General features: G+C 43.3%; 1 protein-coding gene across 2 annotated transcripts in view; it reads left to right on the top strand.

Annotated features, from left to right (window-relative positions):
- Positions 1-683: 683 nt before the first annotated feature.
- The window catches only part of POFUT2 (protein O-fucosyltransferase 2), a 33,727-nt gene continuing 12,727 nt past the window's right edge, over positions 684-21,683 (top strand). The window contains exons 1-5 of one of the 2 annotated variants that reach the window (XM_061607626.1): positions 684-1,086; positions 5,132-5,382; positions 6,920-7,064; positions 14,866-14,973; positions 17,618-17,684. In XM_061607626.1, the coding sequence (XP_061463610.1) occupies positions 920-1,086; positions 5,132-5,382; positions 6,920-7,064; positions 14,866-14,973; positions 17,618-17,684 (738 nt within the window). In that variant the 5' untranslated portion in view covers positions 684-919. Of the gene's footprint in view, positions 1,087-4,158; positions 4,262-5,131; positions 5,383-6,919; positions 7,065-14,865; positions 14,974-17,617; positions 17,685-21,683 lie in introns of those variants that run through there. The other variant, XM_061607628.1, reaches the window with a different exon arrangement.

Genomic DNA, 21,683 nt, shown 5'->3' with positions numbered 1-21,683 from the left:
TAAGATTACCCACCTTCCATCATGTCCAAGCAGGAGGCGCAGCCTTCTGCCAAGTCCCCAATTCACACCCAGTCACACACTACGTGACTTAGGCTTCACTGGCTTCCTTCATTCTCTAGCCCTGGGCATTTTCCTGGCTTGGTGATTGCTTTGTGATTGGCTGGAAAGTGCCACCCATCAATCAGCACCCACCTCAGCCATATGCCTTTTATGGGGCTGTTTGCCAGACAATCCTCTTTCCCTCTTTTATTTTTATTTTTTATTTAACAAAATTATATACCACTTGAATCTAGCCCTCTAAGACAGCCTTTCCCAACCAGTGTGCCTCCAGATGTTGTTGGACCACAACTCCCATCAGCCTCAGCCAGCATTGCCAATGGTCAGGAAGATGGGAGTTGTGGTTGGCAAAGGTTTCCTCACCATTTTTTGTTTTGGCCTTCTTTTTCTCCCCGGTGAAAAAAATAAAAATGGCCCTATATTGCATTTTGGAGTTAAAAGCGAGTCCTCAATTTGAAAAAAAAAACGAGAAACGACTGTGCCTCCAGATGTTGTTGGACCACAACTCCCATCTTTCCTGACCATTGGCGATGCTGGCTGAGGCTGACGGGAGTTGTGGTCCAACAACATCCGGAGGCACACTGGTTGGGAAAGGCTGGGCTAATGCATAAAAAAGTCGGAAGTGTCTCTAGCGGCATCCATCTTCCCTCCCAGGTTCCGTCCAGTACAGCAACAGTTCCTTCCGCTGAAACCAAGCGGGGCTTTGCGTTGCCATGCAACGCTCAACAGAGGAAAGGCCCCTGGGTGGTCCTGGCCTGGGCCGCTTCCATCCGCTCTGCGCCAGCCCCGACGACTCCTGTTTCCGTCCGCCTATTAAAAGGAGCGCCAAGCACGCCACTTTCGCCCTCGGCAGAGCCCGCAGATGGCGCTAGCGCCGGGGGGTCCGGGGTGCCCGTGTCGCCGCCGCCTGCTAGCGCTGCTCTTCGTTGTCCTCGCGCGCGCCACCGCCCAGCCGCCTCTTGAGGCCTTTCAGGCGGGACGCAGCGCCTCCTCCTTGCCCGTCGCAACTTCCGCGGCGGCTCTCAGACGGTGAGGGGAGCAGACGCGGACGCCGCTCAGCACGAAAAGCAGCGCCGCTTTTCCTTTCTCCCTCGTTTTGCGGGGCGCGTGTGGTATCACTCGCTCGAGTTTTCTTTCTTTGGGCGTGTCTGGTTGTACTATGGCTACTAGCCATGATGGCTGTGCTCTGCCACCCTGGTTGGCAGGATGCTGGACTAGATGGGCCACTGGCCAGATCCAGCAGGCTCTTCTTATGTTCTTACTTCTTTACTCAGCGCATAGTTAAACTATGGAATTTGCTCCCACAAGACGCAGTGATGGCCACCAGCTTGGATGGCTTTAAAAGATTAGACAAATTCATGGAGGACAGGGCTATCAATGGCTACTAGCCATGATGGCTGTGCTCTGCCACCCTAGTCAGAGGCAGTATGTTTCTGAAAACCAGTTGCCGGAAGCCTCAGGAGGGGAGAGTGTTCTTGCACTCAGGTCCTGCTTGCGGGCTTCCCCCAGGCACCTGGTTGGCCACTGTGAGGACAGGATGCTGGACTAGATGGGCCACTGGCCTGGTCCAGCAGGCTCTTCTTATGTTCTTACTTCTTTACTCAGCGCATAGTTAAACTATGGAATTTGCTCCCACAAGATGCAGTAATGGCCACCAGCTTGGATGGCTTTAAAAGAAGATTAGACAAATTCATGGAGGACAGGGCTATCAATGGCTACTAGCTGTGATGGCTGTGCTCTGCCACCCTAGTCAGAGGCAGCATGCTTCTGAAAACCAGTTGCTGGAAGCCTCAGGAGGGGAGAGTGTTCTTGCACTCGGGTCCTGCTTGCGGGCTTCCCCCAGGCACCTGGTTGGCCACTGTGAGGACAGGATGCTGGACTAGATGGGCCACTGGCCTGGTCCAGCAGGCTCTTCTTATGTTCTTACTTCTTTACTCAGCGCATAGTTAAACTATGGAATTTGCTCCCACAAGACGCAGTGATGGCCACCAGCTTGGATGGCTTTAAAAGATTAGACAAATTCATGGAGGACAGGGCTATCAATGGCTACTAGCCGTGATGGCTGTGCTCTGCCACCCTAGTCAGAGGCAGCATGCTTCTGAAAACCAGTTGCCGGAAGCCTCAGGAGGGGAGAGTGTTCTTGCACTCGGGTCCTGCTTGCGGGCTTCCCCCAGGCACCTGGTTGGCCACTGTGAGGACAGGATGCTGGACTAGATGGGCCACTGGCCTGATCCAGCAGGCTCTTCTTATGTAGGACGGGACGAGATCAACTGAAAGTCCCTTTTCCTACCTCGCCCCCACACACACGCTTCCAATAGAGGAGAGCGATTTTCCTCCTCTGTTACCTGCGCTGAAGGAGAAGGGGAAACCGCGAAGACCTACCACCACCACTTGATGGAGACGCCTGCGTCTTTCTATTACTTTGTGGTCGGTGCAGCAGCCAGCCCAAATTTGGAAAGCTTTGTTGTGGCATTCACAATTGCTGCTTCTCTTCTAGCCAACCCGCAATAATGTCACATGTGCTACATCTGTTTATCAATCCGTCTCTATTTTCTGCCCCCCTTTAAAACGATGCGCCTACCTGTTATGGTGTGATGTTGAGGATGTCTTAAGAAACAGTACACATGTGGGTATTCCCTTCCCCTCCAGTTCCCTCCACCCATTGCCTCTCCCAGTTTCTTAAAATTTAAAGAAAACTGTTATGGTCAGTATACTAGTAAATGCAAAGCAAATGGATACAAGATGCTGCAAATGATTAATGTGTAATGGAGCGGGAGATACTTGGTGTGAAAATAGGGCTATTATAAGTATATCTTTATTTTCATTTGTGAAATGTTGAAGAGCATTAGGCATGATTGGATTAGCCATTATTTGCTATAGAAAAATGTCTCGTATAGTATATTTCTCATTTCCTGCGTAAAATATTTTGTAGTTGCCTGATTGAAAATGTCCCATTCCTGTCCATTTTAATTCACTCACGCCAAGTATTGTAATGTTGATGCGCTCCATTTCTTGCTTGAGAATTTCTAACTTTCCCTGGTTCATGCGTCTCACATTCCATGTTCCTATTGTGTGCGTCGTACAACTCCGGACTCTCCTTTTGCATCTGTGCGCAGCAGCCTCTGGGCTTCCTTTCGGCTTTGACCCAGCTGCGTCATTAGTCACAGCGCCACTTGTACTGGTCCTTTGTTCTTCCCAGGGCTGTGGAGTCAGAGTCGGAAGCAATTTTGGGTGGAGTCGGAGTCGGTAGAAATGTACCGACTCTGACTCTGGCTTCAAAATAAATTTTGATTGACAAATTTTTAAAAATATAAATTCAAAATATCAAAGAAGCTTCCCATGAAGTCAGCTGTAGTTGAGTATTTCACCATAACTCAAGATGGAAAACATTTTGTGTGTCAGTGTATGACACAGGACCCAGATGAAGACAAATGCTGTGATGCCAAGATAGTGCATATTCAGGCAGTGATAAAAATGCTCCTATGAGAGCTTCCAATTTAAAAAGACATTTTACAGCCCTTTCTAGGGCTGTGGAGTTGGAAGCAATTTTGGGTGGAGTAGAAAAATAGAGGAGTCGGAGTCGAAGGTTTGGCATACTGACTCCACAGCCCTGGTTCTTCCCCAGTAGCTTGTTGAATGCCTTCTGACCTGGGGCTCTCATCTTCCAGAACTATCTCATGTTGCATTTTGGATACTCTGTTCATAGGGTTTTCATGGTAAGAGGTATTCAGAGTTGGTTTACCATGGCCTTCCTCTGAGTTTGGATGCATCTTAGTCTGGTGTTTCAGCTTTGACCATTCCGCCTTGGGTGCTCCTGTTAGGAGTCTAGCCTCCTGGTCTAGACTCCTGACGGCATTGCTCTCAGCTTCTTCAACACTCTCAAACCCCCTCACCACATTAAGGTGTGCATCCTAGAGGAGTAGGTGTTGAAAAAATAGATGTCAGCTTGGATAGTATGGGTAAAACACAACAACAGTAGTTAAATGGGAAGTTTCCTCCTATAATTTAGGTGGCAAAACGTTATCTTCCTTCAGTTCTAGGAATCCCTTCCCAGATGGTGGGCAGAGCAATCCAAATGCTCAATCTGCCACTTTGGAGGGGTATTGGATCAGGCAGAGAGGTCCCTCTGCCTGCTGTGCAGGGCTCCATCAATGGAAAGGCTGTGCCACCATGGAGGTCCTTGCTCCACTGACCAACAGTACAGGTGGGTGGAAGCTGCTGCTGGCTGTATCTTCACAAGCTGTAGCTGACATAAATCCCAGAAACGTGGTGGGGAAGGGTCAGAGAAGAGCCAGCCAAGTATACACTGGATCATATATATGGTCTAGCTACTGGCCGCGATGTTGGTTTTCTAAAAAAAAAAAAAGTATAATTTGAATAATAAATTTCTTCATGCCTTAGACCCTCCGTGGCGCAGAGCGGTAAGCGGCGGTAACGCAGCCGAAGCTCTGCTCACGGCCGGAGTTCGATTCCAACGGAAGGAGGAAGTTGAATCTCCGGCAAAAGGGGCCGAGGTCCACTCAGCCTTCCATCCATCCGTGGTCGGCAAAATGAGTACCCGGCATATGCTGGGGGGTAAAGAAAGGCCGGGGACGGAACTGGCAATCCCACCCCATATATATGGTCTGCCTTGTAAACGTCGCAAGATGTCACCCTAAGAGTCGGAAACGACTCGCACTATAAATGCGGGGACACCTTTACCTTTTTAATGCCTTAGAGTCTGATCTAATTTAACATGTTTATTTTCCTTGTATTTAGTAAAAGAAAGCTAAACATGTTGAAACTGCCAAGCTTGCCTAATATTTTTTTGTAACTGGCATGCATGCACTGAACTGTTCCTGCCCATCCCTACCTTCCATCCAGGCTGGCGCAAGCAGCTGGATGTGGTGATGGCTCTGCTGCTCTGTTAAGCCCCACTGCTAATCACCAGGGGGGAATATTGCAGCCTAAATTCTGTAGACTCAAAAGCACAGCTGCCTGCATGTTTGCCTTCTTCAGAACTATGAATATACTGAAGAACAGAAAGCCTTCTCTATGGCTTTGCATGTATCAGCTATTTCTTTGTTTTCTCCAGGTATCTTTTGTATGATGTAAACCCACCTGAAGGTTTCAACCTCCGCAGAGACGTCTATATACGAGTTGCCTCTCTTATAAAAACTTTGTTGAAAAGTGAAGCTTGGGTGTTGGTTCTGCCTCCCTGGGGACGTCTCTATCATTGGCAGAGTCCAGACATTCATCAGATCCGAATACCTTGGTTTGAATTTTTTGATGTTCCCAGCCTCAGTAAAAATATACCTGTTATTGAGTATGAACAGTTTCTTGCAGGTAAGATATACTACAAAATAATCAGTAACATATGCAGTCATGAAGTAGTTTTACTTTGGGGTTTTATGTCTGCATTCAGTTGAACAAGGTGTTTGAAACTGACATCATTTCTAAAGTGGATATGTTGACTTTCCTATCACCACTATCTTGGGGGGCGGGGGGAATCTTCAACGAAGTCGAAACTTAGAGGTTTTAGTAGGTACATGCCAACTGTTGCACAGGTACAGGTGATTGCTACTTAGCAATTTATTAAATTAAACAAACATGGTTGGTGTGGTATTCAGTGTGGATCTAAAGCCTGTTCAGGCTGTGGGCATGGCCACAGTGGTATGGAGACACAGAAGTGTACATGGACACAGTGGCAGTAACTTTTGTTATCGTGGCACCAATTTTTTCAGTTGCCATAATTATGGTTTCTGCTATGGCTGTATCTGTGCATAGTTTCATTCATGCTACTATTTTACAGACTGCTGCCATATTTGAAGGGCTGTCACAGCTGATGGATCAAATTTGCAGTTAGGGCTAGAACCAGTGGTTCAAATGACAATAGAATAGATGTAAACTAAGCATTAGAAAGAACTTCCTGACAGTATGTGGAGAGTGAAAAACATTGCCTTAGAAGTGGGGGACTCCCCTTCATTAGAAGTTTTTAAGTAGAGGCTGGGTGCACTCATTTTGGGGATGATACAGCACTGGATTTCTTCCATCAGCAGGGGGTGATCAATATGATATTTGAGGTCCCTTCCAACTTAATAAAATTTAAATTATTTTTATCAAAACATTTGCAATAGCATGTAGCTCTCTTCAAATTAAGCCGCCCAACAAATTAAGCCGCCCAACCAGATCAGCCACACAGGGCCTTCTCTCAGTCCCACCAACGAAAACAGCTAGGTTGGTGGGGACTAGAGAGAGGGCATTTTCAGTGGCGGCCCCCACTCTCTGGAACTCCCTCCCATTCGATCTCCGCCATGCCCCTTCCCTGGATATATTTCGCCGGGCATTAAAAACTTGGCTTTTTGGACAGGCCTTCAGGAATTCCGGGGAGGGCTAACTTTTTTGGGATATTTTATTATCTATTGATCGCCCTAACTGATTTCATGCTGCTGTGATTAATGATCGTACTGATTTTATTGTATTTTATCTGTATTGTATTGTAATTTACTGAATTTTAGTGTGTACGTCGCCTAGAGTGGCTTCGGCCAGATAGGCGACACAAAAATTAAATTTATATTATTATTATTATTATTATTCTGAATCCTGTACAGATTATTTGTCTTGTTCTGAAAATGCAATGCCCAGATTCAGAAGGCTCCCACTCAAACCCCCTTCCCATTAACTGGCCGCCTTGGGCTCCTACTGGGAGGAAGGGTGGGATATAAATCTAATAAATACTACTACTAATAATAATAATAAACATTCTTGTGTCTCTAGATAGTTTGGAAATGGCTACATGTAGTTAGAGATAGTGCTGTTGGCTCCATTTCATCTCTACTGTATAAACGCTATGCTCGTGTGCTGATTTGTGTTTGTTATTCAGAATCAGGTGGACCCTTTATTGATCAAGTGTATGTCCTGCAAAATTATGCTGAAGGATGGAAAGAAGGGACTTGGGAGGAGAAAATAGACAAAAGGCCATGCATTGACCAATTAATGTATTCGACAGACAAACATAAACACTACAGGTAATCCTCTATAATAATAGTTGTATTAAAATTAGAGCTGGGCTGAAAGTGCCTCTGTAACTATTGTAGCCCCATTCCTTGGCTGGGAAAGCGGGGAGGCGCTTTCTTCAGTTTTCGGTAATGGGCAGAAGAAAATTGTTTTACATTTCTAGGTTGGGGGCTGACATTTTTACATTGCTGGCTGTAAGAGGCTTCTCCCCGGTTTTTCTTTTTTAAAAGGTGTTTTGCTGCAAGTGATGGTGGTGCTCCTAGAGCCTTTCAGTGGCCACCTCTCCCTACAATACCACTGGGGGGGAAAGAGCTAGATTGCCAGCAGTTCAAAACCCCAGTGCCCTGCCCTTGAAATGTGTCTTAGTTTTCTCCTCTCCCATCACCTAGAAGCCTCTAAATCAGTGGTTCCCAACCTGGGGGCCGGGACCCAATCCAGAGGGGGCCGTGAACAGTAAAGAAATGAATTATTTATTAATTTAATTAATTATTTAATTATTAATTAAGCCTTCGCTCCTTCTACACTGCCTGCTTTCCACTGCTGCTGCATATGACACCTCCCCCTTGCTCCAAATGAGAGGGGAGGCCTTTTGCTGAAGCACCAGAGCATCTTTCAGGCGCACTAAGGGCAGGCATCTGCCTATAAAATACATGGCAGATGCCAAAGGAGGCTGAGGGTGGAGCTACCAGGAGCTGAGGGTGGAGCTACCAGCTGAGAAAGGTCCGGTTCGGAATAAACCTCCCCCCTGGGATAAAAACCAAAGAAATGATGAAATTTTAAAAGGGGTAGGCCTAGAAGTAGGCATTGTGAGAGCAGGGGCACAGGATATAAATTCAGAAGAGCAAAATTACCACAGGCCAAACCACAAGTGCCAAAGACACTTGAAGAGATACACTGCTTACAAGTGCCTGTACGCTAATGGTAGGAGCCTCCGAACCAAGATGGGAGAACTGGAGTGCTTGGTCTTAGAGGAGAGCATTGATATAGTGACTGTAACGGAGACCTGGTGGAATGGAGAAAACCAGTGGGATACGGTTATCCCTGGATATAAACTATATCGGAAGGACAGGGAAGGACGTATTGGTAGCGGAGTCGCTCTATACGTGAAAGAAGGCATTGAATCCAGCAAGCTCGAAACCCCAAAAGAGGTGGACTCCTCCACAGAATCGTTGTGGGTGGTGATACCATGCCCCAGGAGGGACTTAATACTGGGAACGATCTATCGTCCCCCTGATCAAAATGCTCAGGGAGACCTGGAGATGAGATATGAAATTGAGGAAGCATCCAAACTAGGAAATGTGGTAGTAATGGGTGACTTCAACTACCCAGACATAGACTGGCCGCATATGTGTTCCAGTCATGACAAAGAAGCAAAATTTCTAGATATTCTAAATGACTATTCCCTAGACCAATTGGTCATGGAACCGACCAGAGGGACGGCAACCCTGGACTTAATCCTCAGTGGGGACCGGGACCTGGTGCGAGATGTAAGTGTTGTTGAACCGATTGGGAGCAGTGACCACAGTGCTATTAAATTAAACATACATGTAAATGGCCAATTGCCAAGAAAATCTAACACGGTCACATTTGACTTCAAAAGAGGAAACTTCACAAAAATGAGGGGATTGGTAAAAAGAAAGCTGAAAAACAAAGTCCAGAGGGTCACATCACTCGAAAATGCTTGGAAGTTGTTTAAAAACACTATATTAGAAGCTCAACTGGAGTGCATACCGCAGATCAGAAAAGGTACCGTCAGGGCCAAGAAGATGCCAGCATGGTTAACGAGCAAAGTCAAGGAAGCTCTTAGAGGCAAAAAGTCTTCCTTCAGAAAATGGAAGTATAGTCCAAATGAAGAAAATAAAAGAGAACACAAACTCTGGCAAAAGAAATGCAAGAAGACAATAAGGGATGCTAAAAAAGAATTTGAGGAGCACATTGCTAAGAACATAAAAACCAACAACAAAAAATTCTATAAATACATTCAAAGCAGGAGACCATCTAGGGAGGCGATTGGACCTTTGGATGATAAGGGAGTCAAAGGTGTACTAAAGAACGATAAGGAGATTGCAGAGAAGCTAAATGAATTCTTTGCATCTGTCTTCACAGTGGAAGATATAGGGCAGATCCCTGAACCTGAACTAACATTTGCAGGAAGGGATTCTGAGGAACTGAGACAAATGGTAATGAGAGAGGAAGTTCTAAGCTTAATGGACAATATAAAAACTGACAAATCACCGGGCCCGGATGGCATCCACCCGAGAGTTCTCAAAGAACTCAGATGTGAAATTGCTGATCTGCTAACTAAAATATGTAACTTGTCCCTCGGGTCCTCCTCCGTGCCTGAGGACTGGAAAGTGGCAAATGTAACGCCAATCTTCAAAAAGGGATCCAGAGGGGATCCCGGAAATTACAGGCCAGTTAGCTTAACTTCTGTCCCTGGAAAACTGGTAGAAAGTATTATTAAAGCTAGATTAACTAAGCACGTAGAAGAACAAGCCTTGCTGAAGCAGAGCCAGCATGGCTTCTGCAAGGGAAAGTCCTGTCTCAGTAACCTATTAGAATTCTTTGAGAGTGTCAACAAGCATATAGATAGAGGTGATCAGTGGACATAGTGTACTTAGACTTTCAAAAAGCGTTTGACAAGGTACCTCACCAAAGACTTCTGAGGAAGCTTAGCAGTCATGGAATAAGAGGAGAGGTCCTCTTGTGGATAAGGAATTGGTTAAGAAGCAGAAAGCAGAGAGTCGGAATAAACGGACAGTTCTCCCAATGGAGGGCTGTAGAAAGTGGAGTCGTCCCTCAAGGATTGGTATTGGGACCTGTACTTTTCAACTTGTTCATTAATGACCTAGAATTAGGAGTGAGCAGTGAAGTGGCCAAGTTTGCTGACGACACTAAATTGTTCAGGGTTGTTAAAACAAAAAGGGATTGCGAAGAGCTCCAAAAAGACCTCTCCAAACTGAGTGAATGGGCAGAAAAATGGCAAATGCAATTCAATATAAACAAGTGTAAAATTATGCATATTGGAGCCAAAAATCTGAATTTCACATATACGCTCATGGGGTCTGAACTGGTGGTGACCGACCAGGAGAGAGACCTCGGGGTTGTAGTGGACAGCACGATGAAAATGTCGACCCAGTGTGCGGCAGCTGTGAAAAAGGCAAATTCCATGCTAGCGATAATTAGGAAAGGTATTGAAAATAAAACAGCCAATATCATAATGCCGTTGTATAAACCTATGGTGCGGCCGCATTTGGAATACTGTGTACAGTTCTGGTCGCCTCATCTCAGAAAGGATATTATAGAGTTGGAAAATGTTCAGAAGAGGGTAACCAGAACGATCAAGGGGATGGAGCAACTCCCTTACGAGGAAAGGTTGCAGCATTTGGGGCTTTTTAGTTTAGAGAAAAGGCGGGTCAGAGGAGACATGATAGAAGTGTATAAAATTATGCATGGCGTTGAGAAAGTGGATAGAGAAAAGTTCTTCTCCCTCTCTCATAATACTAGAACTCGTGGACATTCAAAGAAGCTGAATGTTGGAAGATTCAGGACAGACAAAAGGAAGTACTTCTTTACTCAGCGCATAGTTAAACTATGGAATTTGCTCCCACAAGATGCAGTCATGGCCACCAGCTTGGATGGCTTTAAAAGAAGATTAGACAAATTCATGGAGGACAGGGCTATCAATGGCTACTAGCCGTGATGGCTGTGCTCTGCCCCCTAGTCAGAGGCAGCATGCTTCTGAAAGCCAGTTGCCGGAAGCCTCAGGAGGGGAGAGTGTTCTTGCACTCGGGTCCTGCTTGCGGGCTTCCCCCAGGCACCTGGTTGGCCACTGTGAGAACAGGATGCTGGACTAGATGGTCCACTGGGCTGATCCAGCAGGCTCTTCTTATGTTCTTAAGAAGTGGGGATTACTATCACTGATTCCTGTCTCCTTGCACTGCCGCTACTGGCAACGCCCTTGCTTAGAATGAGAGGAGAGGGCTTTTTATGAAGCAAAAAAAAAAGCAAGCCTGCAAAGAAAGGCTGCTTTCCCCCTTCCTTCCTGGCAGCCAGCCTGCCTCCCTGGGGGGAGGGGGTCACAAAAAAATGTCAGCTTATAAAGGGGGTCCCGTGCTCATAAAGGTTGGGAACCACTGCTCTAAATGTTCCCCTGAAAAAAGTTCAAGTTGGAATTTTTAACATTAAATAGTTTATTATATATTAATAAAATATATTTATCAATGAATTTCCTTATCTGTTTAATTAGCAATCTCTCTTTTCTTTTATTAAAAAAGAAAAATATTTGTTTTTAAAATTGATATCCTGTCTTTTGTTTGCAATAAAATCAGGTTTGTTAACAATGCAGAAATTAAAATATTTCCAAAATATAGCCAGTGATGTTTTTGTAATAAGGGACCAACTTGTTCCCTATAACCAGCCCTGTCAGTATAGTCTGGCTGCAGCATTCTGAATGAGCTGAAGTTTCTGTATACTTTGATGAAAATTGTGTAAGCAGGTACCCAGTTACAGTTACTTAACCACCAAAGCTATCTCTCAGAAGAACCTCTGGGGCCTACCTTCAAGGAATAACTGGAGCCATCTAAATATGGTGCCCTCCTCCCAGTCCTATTACAGTGAAGTGGCCTAGAAAGATATGATGGGTTTGATGACCTCACACTGCTGAGAGGTTCAGGAGAATCAACAGGTTTGCATTCCCCCCCCCTTCCATGTCTTGACACAGATTATCCACTAGGGAGACAAAGGTAATTTTTGACCCACAACAGGTTAAACACCGTAGTGAAAGTTTTCTCTGGGTGAGACCTAGGCCTCGGCCACCACAACACAATCTAACAAGTGCCCAAGGATGGACTAGGTGATAGTAAATTGAAGGCAGACACTCCCTTCTTCTGAACAATATGTATGGTGCCTTCTCTCAGTGAGACAATTATCCAACTGTCTTAATGAGCTAGGAAGCTTCTCACAAGAATCCTGTCCAGATCCTCAGGTTGAACAAGCTGAAAGGCATACATAGAAACCTGATAAACAGAAGTCATGCACAATTCCAAGACAGACCCTACACAAACAAATCTCAAGTTGTAGTGGCTACGAGCAATTTTTCCCCCCAATGTGTGGCACAAATTGGCCACAGCAGGCCAGTTAAAAGTTACCCTAGGTTAGGGATATATAACTGTTAGTCCACAAGTAACTTTTTGATCTTACCTAATTGTGGGGGAGCGGGGAGAGGCCTTAGTAGCAAGTTGAGGATGAAGAGTTAACTCTCCCTGCATGCTACAGTCCCCCTGAACCTTGCCCCCTGTTGCAGTTAGAAAAAGGTTTTCATTGGCACCAATAAGAGCTTTATTTCAAAGCCTAATTGCAATGATGGGGGTGGAGACAAGGAGGAAGGAAGAGAGAAAAGGGTGAGATGGGTGGAGAAATGGAGTGAGTGGAGATACATGCATGTGTGTGTGTAGAGAGCACATTGCAGCTTTGCCTACTATCTCTTTCAGCCTTGCTGTGCAGTCCCCGATAGATTTCCTCCAAGGGAATGTGGCCATTGGCGGTGGGAGACAGAAATGGTTCCCTGCCCCTGCTGTAACTCCCCTTGAGGTCAAATTGTAAAAGAAAACACAAACAAAAAAACCCCTCACCATTCAGAACAGTTGCAGTGGTCAGCACTAAGCAGATGCAACTGTAACAGAAAAGTATTATTTCTTTGCCACCATCACCACTACTAAAATTTAAGTAGGTGCTAAAATGAGCTGTAGCCCATACTGAATTAGTTTTCCCCAATGTCAATCTAGCAGTCAACCCACCTAAGCCATAGCCTTAATCTCCCACATCCCTATATCCCTATCCTTCATGCTCTGATTAACCCCCCTGAAAAAAAACACAAGTAAGGAGAGGGAGGTGATTGATTAAATCCCACACACAACCCAGACAGAAACATAAATGAAAATTGGGCTGATGAAGTATATCACCTGGAACTAGGACGCTGCCCTCTCAGCATAGGTTCAGCACCAAGCAATCCAAATTTGTGCTGTCACTAGAAAAGAGACCTAATGATGTTAGTAGCCTGCTAACAAGGAAGATTAGATGATCTCCCCACCAGGCTTTTAATGGGTCTTGATTTTATCAAGTTATGGTTTATCATTGTAAACTGCACTGAGGACCCTTTAGAGCTGAAAGGTATTTAAAAGTGTTTCATAAATTTTATTTTTTTTAAAATTGTTTTTAAATTTTTTAAATTGTGTTTTTAAATTGTGTTTTGTGTTTTAAAATTTGTGTATTTGTTTTTAATGTTTTTAATTGCTGTAAACCGCCCAAAGAGCTTCGGCTATGGGGCGGTATATAAATGAAATAAATAAATAAATGGATGGATGGATTTCTAAATGGAGGGCAGAAGCCACCAAAAATACACATCCCAGGTACAGAGCCTAGTTTCTCACAGCAGGGCGTAGCCCTGTTTGGCAAACACAAGATTTTGGGGGGGGGGTGTACTCTATAGAACACCCTTCATCACATCAGTGTGATCCAAGGACAGTTTATAGAAAATACTATAAATAATATAGGCAGTTATTAAAAAACAGTCCAATGAGTAGAACAGAATAGAATGCAACATGAGGCCACTGGTGACTGCTTAACTAACTTCCAAAAGCGTAGAAGAATACAATTGGTTTTCTTGCCTATGGAAGCCCATCCCAGTCTCCATCGTCTGGATTTCCAGAGGAAGAGAGATCCAGAGTCAGATTTTAGTAAGATGGCCCTTCTCCAGCTCCCAAAGAGGCCACTTCTAGTTTTGCCCCTTCAGGGACAACACACTAGTTGTATCAGCCTCCAGGGAAATACCCTCTCCCCAAATGAGGGGCTTCCTCATGTGGGCATACGTGATTCTCAGTTGCAGTGGCGAAAAGACAGTGAAAGAATTATGGTTTATCTAAAGTCATCCCTAGTGTTCTGGGTGTATCTGCTGCTGCTGTTTCTCATCATGGCAGCCTTGGAGGAAATCCTCGAAGTTTCTTGTGATGAGTACAGTGTCATGTAATGCAGTTAAAAACCTGGAAACAGTGTATTTCTAAACTATCTAAATTTTAAATAATCTCCTGGTTTTCCCACAGGAACCTCAGCTACTTGACATCTCTTTTAATGTTCTGGAGAAAAGTTGGAGCAGTTAGTTGACCAGAAGATTATTGTTGCCAACTTACTTCTCCCTACTTGGATATGACCATTTGACTATTGTAGAAATAGATACTCTCTGAAATAAATTGGGTCTTTTTTCTGTACTGGCTTTTATCCTTGTTTCCCTCTTTCCCTCCCCCTTTCATTCTGCATTCTGTTCCTTCCTGTAGGGGTTCTTGGTTTGTTTGCCTTTGTTTTTAAAGTTGGGCTGAGTTTTTCAGAGTTGGGCTGAATGTATTAGGTTAGTTATTGTAAAACAGTCGTATAAGTTATGTACGTCCCCCACCCTAACAGTTTGGCAAACATCAGTTTATTTAGTTCTAAAAATGCATACTCTGTCCATTGGAAGGCTTGTAGTTGCATAAAAGAGATAACTAACCTATAAGTCAATCCATTTTGGGTTGTACCTTTCTTCTCACTTGCTGTTTTTAATCATCACACTCTCACATGACCTATAGCTTAGGGTTATCCTTTACTATGCTTCAAGAGGTTGGCACAAAGTGACAGTCGACAGTTAAAATTTTATTTTGAGTCTTATACCAAGGAGCCATATAACCCAATGAATTACACATGAACAGTCCAAGTTACATTGTTTTATTTGTATCACCTTGTATGTGCTAATCTATTAATGATTTTCATCTTGTTTTATAGGGGATGGTTCTGGGGTTATGAAGAAACACGGGGCATTAAGGTGGATTGTTTATCTGTCCAAGGCTCTGCCTCTGTCGTAGCTCCTCTCCTTTTGAACATATCTGCTCGGTCAGGCACAAGCTATTAATTTTTATCTCAAATGTATGCACGTTTGCTTCACTTAGAGAAAGGAGGGAAATTTAAGACTTTATTCAGTGTTACAAGGCTGGATAAATATGTCATATTATGTTTTTTCTGATCTCATATTGAAACCTGTCAGAGAAGGGGGGGAGATACATACAAGCAGATTTGGAGCTGAGGTTGATCACCTTAACTGAATTTGTGAATGATATTTGCTTGTGAGAACTCTGCAAACGAAAGTAGTTTGCATGTAGCTGTCTGCTGCTCCATTTTTTGACTCAGATGTTCATGACAATAATCAGAAGTGTCTCATTAGAATTCCAAATTATAGCTCATCTTAGAATTTCCCCCCCAGAACTTTACTGAGTCCACACCACTAAAGAATAAGCGCTTTAAGCTCTTAAAACATGTAATTCTCAAATGCTACTTCAAATGCTAATAATACAAAATGTACACCTTTATCCAAATTACTAAATTACATTAGTGTACGTACCACTGAAATCAATGGACTATACTTTAAAGGATTGTGTTTGGAATTCATGTCACTTAGGATTTGTTCACATTTAGTTATTTTCTGGAAATACATCCTGAAAACAGCTGGTGCTTTCTATACCAAATTCTAGGCTAAGTGGCTAGCCCATGCCCCGTTTGAGGTTTGGTTGTGGGAAAAGGAGTTCCTGTTAAAAGGGAACTTCCTTCCATGTGGTGTCTAAAGCAGGGATGGGGAACCTCAGGCCCCCTTCTCTGGCCCTTGGGACTTTCCCCAGGCCACACACCTCACTGGCCCTGTTCCACACCCTCCTCCAGTTCTTTTCCCTGGATGAGATGTGTCCTTGGAGCTGCTTGCTTGCTTGGGTGGAGAGATGTCCAGGAAGAAGCCTCTGGTGTTACATGGGTGGACTGTAATCAACTGTACAAAGATGAGTCACATCTGCTTTTCCACCTACTATTGGCATACACTCCCCCAGAAGGTTGCCCACTAGGGAATGCATCCCTCAGGTTGAAAAACATTCCTGACCCCTGCTCTAAAGAGACAGTGGCTGCGCTTGGATGTAATGCTAACACATGCTGAATTGGCTGTGTTTTGTGCATCTGGAACAAGAAGATAAAAAACTCTTGAGTTCCATTTTTAACTAACCCTAAGAAGCCAGGGTCATAAACCACAGTTTGAAGTTGGCTTATTTCCCTAACCATAGTTAAGACCAGAGCTTGGAAAAAGTTACTTTTTTTGAACTACAACTCCCATCAGCCCAATCCAGTGGCCATGCTGGCTGGGGCTGATGGGAGTTGTAGTTCAAAAGAGTAACTTTTCCAAGCTCTGGTTAAGACTAACCAGAGTTTGTCAGGGTGCAAACATAACCACAGTTAGTTGAAAATGGAAGCTTCCAATTTCCTCCTTGCAGCTTTGCCATAGGAGGCGTGTCTGCACAAGCCCCAGGGCTCATGCAGGTAATGCTAAATGATAGTTTAACATCACATAAGAATCTGACCAGCATAAGAGCCCTGCTGGATCAGAGGAATTTCCCATCTAATCCAGCATCCTGTTCTCATAATGTGCACATCCCTGTGGGAAGTCCCCAAGTAGGACATGAGCTCAATAGCGCCTCCTGCTTGTGATCCCCTGCAAAGCTGTGTGCTTGAAAGGAAACCCTTCCCAAGTACGAGATCTGGGTTTTTTTATTAGTTTGTTTATATGTCTTTTGAATTGTTTCTGGAACTCCGGTGAGCCATATTGAGTGCCTCATAATCATAAAAACTGGTTTAAATAAATGAACTGTGCATCTGTTGGTCTTCTGGCTTGGGAGAACTCCATTTTGAAGCATGAAGAGGTAGCCTTATCTTGCAGATCTACCCATTAGTAAGAAACTAAACTTGCCACATCCGATGGTAGGCTGATCTGCTTACCCATGAACTGTTCTTCTTCTGATCTTTGCAGTTTTGAACTGCACAACCACAAAGATCAGCAACAACATACTTTATCAGGAGAATGAGGCACTTGGAGAAAGTCCCTACCTTTTGCCCACCAGTAGTGTGGGTTTTCAAGAAAAAGATTGAATTGGGAAAATTTTCCAGGAAAAAAATGTCCAAACTACCATACGCAAATTTGGCTGGTTTATACAGTATAGGGTAATTTGCATTGGAAAATTTTCATTTGCATTGAAAAAATGCAATTAGAGAGTAATCTAAGTTAGTATTTTATCTTTCTTGTATTTAGTAAAGAAAGCTAAAACTTTTGAGACTGCCAAGTTTGCCTAATACTGTATTTTTAGTTAGTATCCATTAATTGCTATTAATAAACTTATGAAACAGAAAAATTTCCACAGAAAAATAGAGCACTGGAAAGTGTTCAGCCACACATCTTTAGTGACCACATATCATTAATTGTATTTTAATCCAGAAACAAAGTGTGTCCAAAGTATGTGATCAAACATTGGTCCTTAGAACCCTTGTTGAAAAAATGTTAACAGTTTAGGAATTTCTGGGCTAAGAAAGTTTTCTCTATTTTCAGCAAGTTACTGAATTGTAGTGTTCACTTTGTGCATAAATGGGCTTCTCTGCCTCCTTAAACTATGAATAAATACTTGTAAGTTGTTTTTCAGGGGATGTATACTCAGTTTTATTATTTTAATAGGTCAGTGATGCTAGACAGAGCTGAAAATCTTCTACATGACCACTATGGTGGCAAAGGTTATTGGAATGTAAGTATTTTCTAGCAGTCTTTTCCAGATGAGCCACTTGATTTTTGTCCTTTGACAACCTTTATCTCAAGGCTAGGAAATTCATAGTCCACTGTATTTTGTATAGTGTAGGTACCATTTCAGACTTGTGAACCCTATTATAAAATTAAAATTATGCAAAAGGAGATCTACAATCTGGTATTTTCTGGGTGTCCTTTTCATATAAAATTATGCTTCCACATATCACCATATCCTTATATAGTACTTACTGCATTTATTTTATAAATGATTCCAGAATATATTATTTGAATTAAATCTATTGCAATGCACTAGAAATTGCACTGGAGGAAGACTTGCACTGGGTTTACTCTTGTACTTATCATAAGTATTTTTCATAGTGTACTGACTTAACATGTAGCTTATTACCTTTCTCTCATTCAATCACAGTATGGCCTCTAATGAATAGATATTCTGCATTAATCTATATCAAATCATGGATTATTCTTACCTGGCCAAAAACATCCTTTAATCCAATTTAATTGATCTACATCTATAATCTGTGTGCACACTAGCAATGCTAAAGCATTGTGTTAGTTTTTATATTGGTGCAATTTGTGTAGATTCTTCCATCAGAAAGTTCCTTAGATATTTTGCCTTTTTACATCCTGCTATATGAAGTAAAATTTGCAGGCAAGAATGAATATGCTACCCTCAACGTACAAAACTAAACTTAAATATTAAATTGGACAGGAATAAAAAATGTCAAATTCTTTGAAATATTATAAGAAAATAAGGTAATAAAAATATAAAAATGTCAAAATAGATAAAATTGCAAATAACGAAGTAAGCTTGCCAGTTCTTGGTTTGAGATCATATCCAGACACCTACCAATATCAACTTATTTAAATGGATTTTGCAACCCCGTCAAAGCCCTTAACTACATCGCTGATTCTTAAGACATTTTACCGTTTTTTCACAGTGGACCTGATATATTGTACACTTGTGTGATTGTGGAGAAATGCTGTGTAGTGTCTTGAGTTTTAAAAAATGTTAAGGCCCTGAGGCCTTGTTTTGGTGCATTGTTGCAGGCCTGCTTGGCAGTGGTTGTTTGGTGACAGGGTCTGAGAGGAGACACGACCATTTTAAGACTCTAGCGCAGCCTTTCCCAACCAGTGTGCCTCCGGATGTTGTTGGACTACAATTCCCATCTTTCCTGACCATTGGCAATGCTGGCTGAGGCTGATAGGAGTTGTGGTCCAGCAACATCTGGAGGCACACTGGTTGGGAAAGGCTGCTCTAGTGGATGGGGCCTGATCAGGTAAATTCTTTCTGATTGGCTGAAGATTCAAGCCATTGGGAGTTAACCAACAGCAGTTTGAGGTTAACGGCATTGTGGAGAGTTAGGGCTTGTTCACATGGGGACTTACTCCGAGATCGGTGCTGCTCACATGCCTGTTAAATTCACTGAGTTTACATGACATTTCAGTCCATGGGAAGGCAAGTCGCTGCTTAAATGCGAAGCAAATCAGTCCCAATTTTAATCCAAAAAGAGAAGGAAAAACCATCTGCGCATCACATCTCTAGGGGCTTGTAGATGCTTAGCTTTGATGCTTTGGTGAGTCCACGCCCACTCCCTCCTCCTCCCTCGCTTTTTTTTTTTACTCTGAAACAAACAGAGCATGCTTGGTTGCCAGGGTAACCAGAGGAAGAGATAGTTTAACTTTAAGAGAGTGTGGTCATTAGGAAGCTGCGAAATTAATCCTTCCACTTCAGTATGAACGCAAAACTGGATTGAGGGCTCCTGTAAGGTAAGGTGTGAACCTTTAAACTCCATTGCGATGAGAAAAACTTGGCCTTTAAAACGGAGTTCAGCTCCAGTGTGAACCAGCCCTTGGTGTTGGGGAGAGTTAGAGTTGGTTGATGAAAATAGCTGAGGGAAGGACTGAGGCTTTTGTATCATTACCCAGGGGGTCATTAATAGAGGTCTGGTGGAGATCAGAAGGGAGCCAGTGACGGCGTGAGTCTCAGGGGCTGCCCTAAAGCAACGCCTTGCCAGAGGGAAGCGATGCAAGCAGGGCTGTAACGCTGGCTAGACTGCCCCACAGCCAGGAGCACAGCCAAAGGAGATCTGGGGCAAAGGAGAGGCAGAGCGGCCCAGTAGCTGGACTGGGTTGTGGAAGTAATTGGCAGGGAGGGGAGGTTTAGGGAGATTGGCCTGAAGGGAGAGCCACTTAGAAGGCTGGTGACAGCACCGGTGTCCCTGGAGTCTTTGGAACTGTCAGCAAGCACCTATACAGGGGTGGCCACTCTGTGGCTCTCTAGGTGCTGCTGAACTACAGCTCCCATCAGTCTCAGCCAACACAGCTCACGGCCAGGGATGATGGGAGATGTAGTCCAGCAGCATCTGGACAGCCACAGAGTGGCCACCCCTGACCTATAAAGTCCCCAAAGAAGCAACCCTATTCCCTTTTGTAAATAGTATCCCTTTAATAAACCTACAACATAATTTGAGATTTCTACTGTCTCGGTGGTGTCATCTCACACCTAAAGCCTTCCATGCATGCTACTCTTAGGGTTTAAAGAAGTATTCTGTGTAAATTGGTGGCAGCGAAAGGGTTAAGGAAGCCTGTTTTATGTGAAGTGAGGCTGAGGAACCAGGGGAATCCCTGACAGTGGTTATTTTCTTTGTCCTCCACCTGAACTGCTTTGATCTCTGGATTCATCCTAATGCTTATGGTCAGTGGCTCTATAGCCAAATGAAATAAAAGTTGAGGATAAAGCTCTTGCCTTGTTTCTTGACCCAACAAAAATTGATCAGATTAAAATTCCATTAACTACTGCCATGACCTGAAACTTTATGGATTAATTCTAATAGGTATAGACATTGTAGTGTAGTGCCATGAGCATTGCACTTATTTTACTTCGTAATATTTATTGCTCATCTACTGCTATCTTTCTTTGGATCTGTGTTCAGAGATTTGGGTAGCGCCAGTAGGTTGTTGGTTAACCAAGAATTCTGCTAAGGGTTTGTAATCACAGATTAACAATGAAAGATGTCTTGTGGGGTTTTACTTCCAATGCGTCCTTATTTATAAAGCAAGGTAAAGATGCATTGGAAATAAAAAACCACAAGTTACCTTTCATAACTCCTACTGTGGCTTTCAAGATCTCAAAAGAGAAATAAAGAAGAATGTCTACTTGAATCATTATTGGGGCTAAGGTAACTCCATAAGCTGCATAACGTTCTGACCCTGCTCCATGTGCACCTAAAGCTTCCCCCCCCCCTTTTTTTTTTTTTTTTCTTCTAATATTCTATCTATGCTTCTGGGAAGATTTGTTTTTCTTCTCCAGTAATTATTGGAAATTTGCTTGTTCACATGTAACTCAACCATGGTTTATTATTATGTGAACAAGCGTAGCCGCCTCTCAGGTTTGCATGCTCCCCATCTTTCCTCTCTGTCTCTCACACAGCGTGGAGTAGCAGTTTGGAAGCATGTGTTTTTCCATCCTCTTAACCACAGCTTCCCATTGAGGCATTTTAAAACTAACTATGATTAGTTTCAGAGGAAGCCGCTATTGAGAATGGCAGAGTTATGAAACTTCCTCTTAGCATTACATCTAAACATGTATCACATCCACATTCTTCAAATTGTTATAGATTTGTGCATTCGTAGTTTGCCTGATCTGCAACTTAAGTGGGGAAATTCCTGTCCTTTGTTGATTGTTTATTAACATTGAAGCTAACAATTTTCAGGCCTAATTCCTATCTCAAAATGTTGTTGCTTAGTAAAGGTCATCACTCTTTCTACATAAAGTTGGTTTCTAAGCTTTTTGTTGCCATCCTTAATTACACTGTTTCTCTTAAAGTTTATCTTTACGATCCTCCTCTAGTATTGTCTTTGCTTTTAATTCCCTATATGCCAGGAAACTTAATTTTTGTAATGATGCTGAAATATGCATCTGAACCTCTCTGTATCATTTTTTAAATGTTTATTAAAATTAAAAGACAACATAATTCTC

This window comes from Rhineura floridana, chromosome 2 (genome assembly GCF_030035675.1).
Source record: "Rhineura floridana isolate rRhiFlo1 chromosome 2, rRhiFlo1.hap2, whole genome shotgun sequence".
NCBI classification, from domain to species: domain Eukaryota; kingdom Metazoa; phylum Chordata; class Lepidosauria; order Squamata; family Rhineuridae; genus Rhineura; species Rhineura floridana.
The sequence above is the reverse complement of the archived record's forward strand: the minus strand, read 5'-3'. Positions and strand labels throughout refer to the sequence as shown.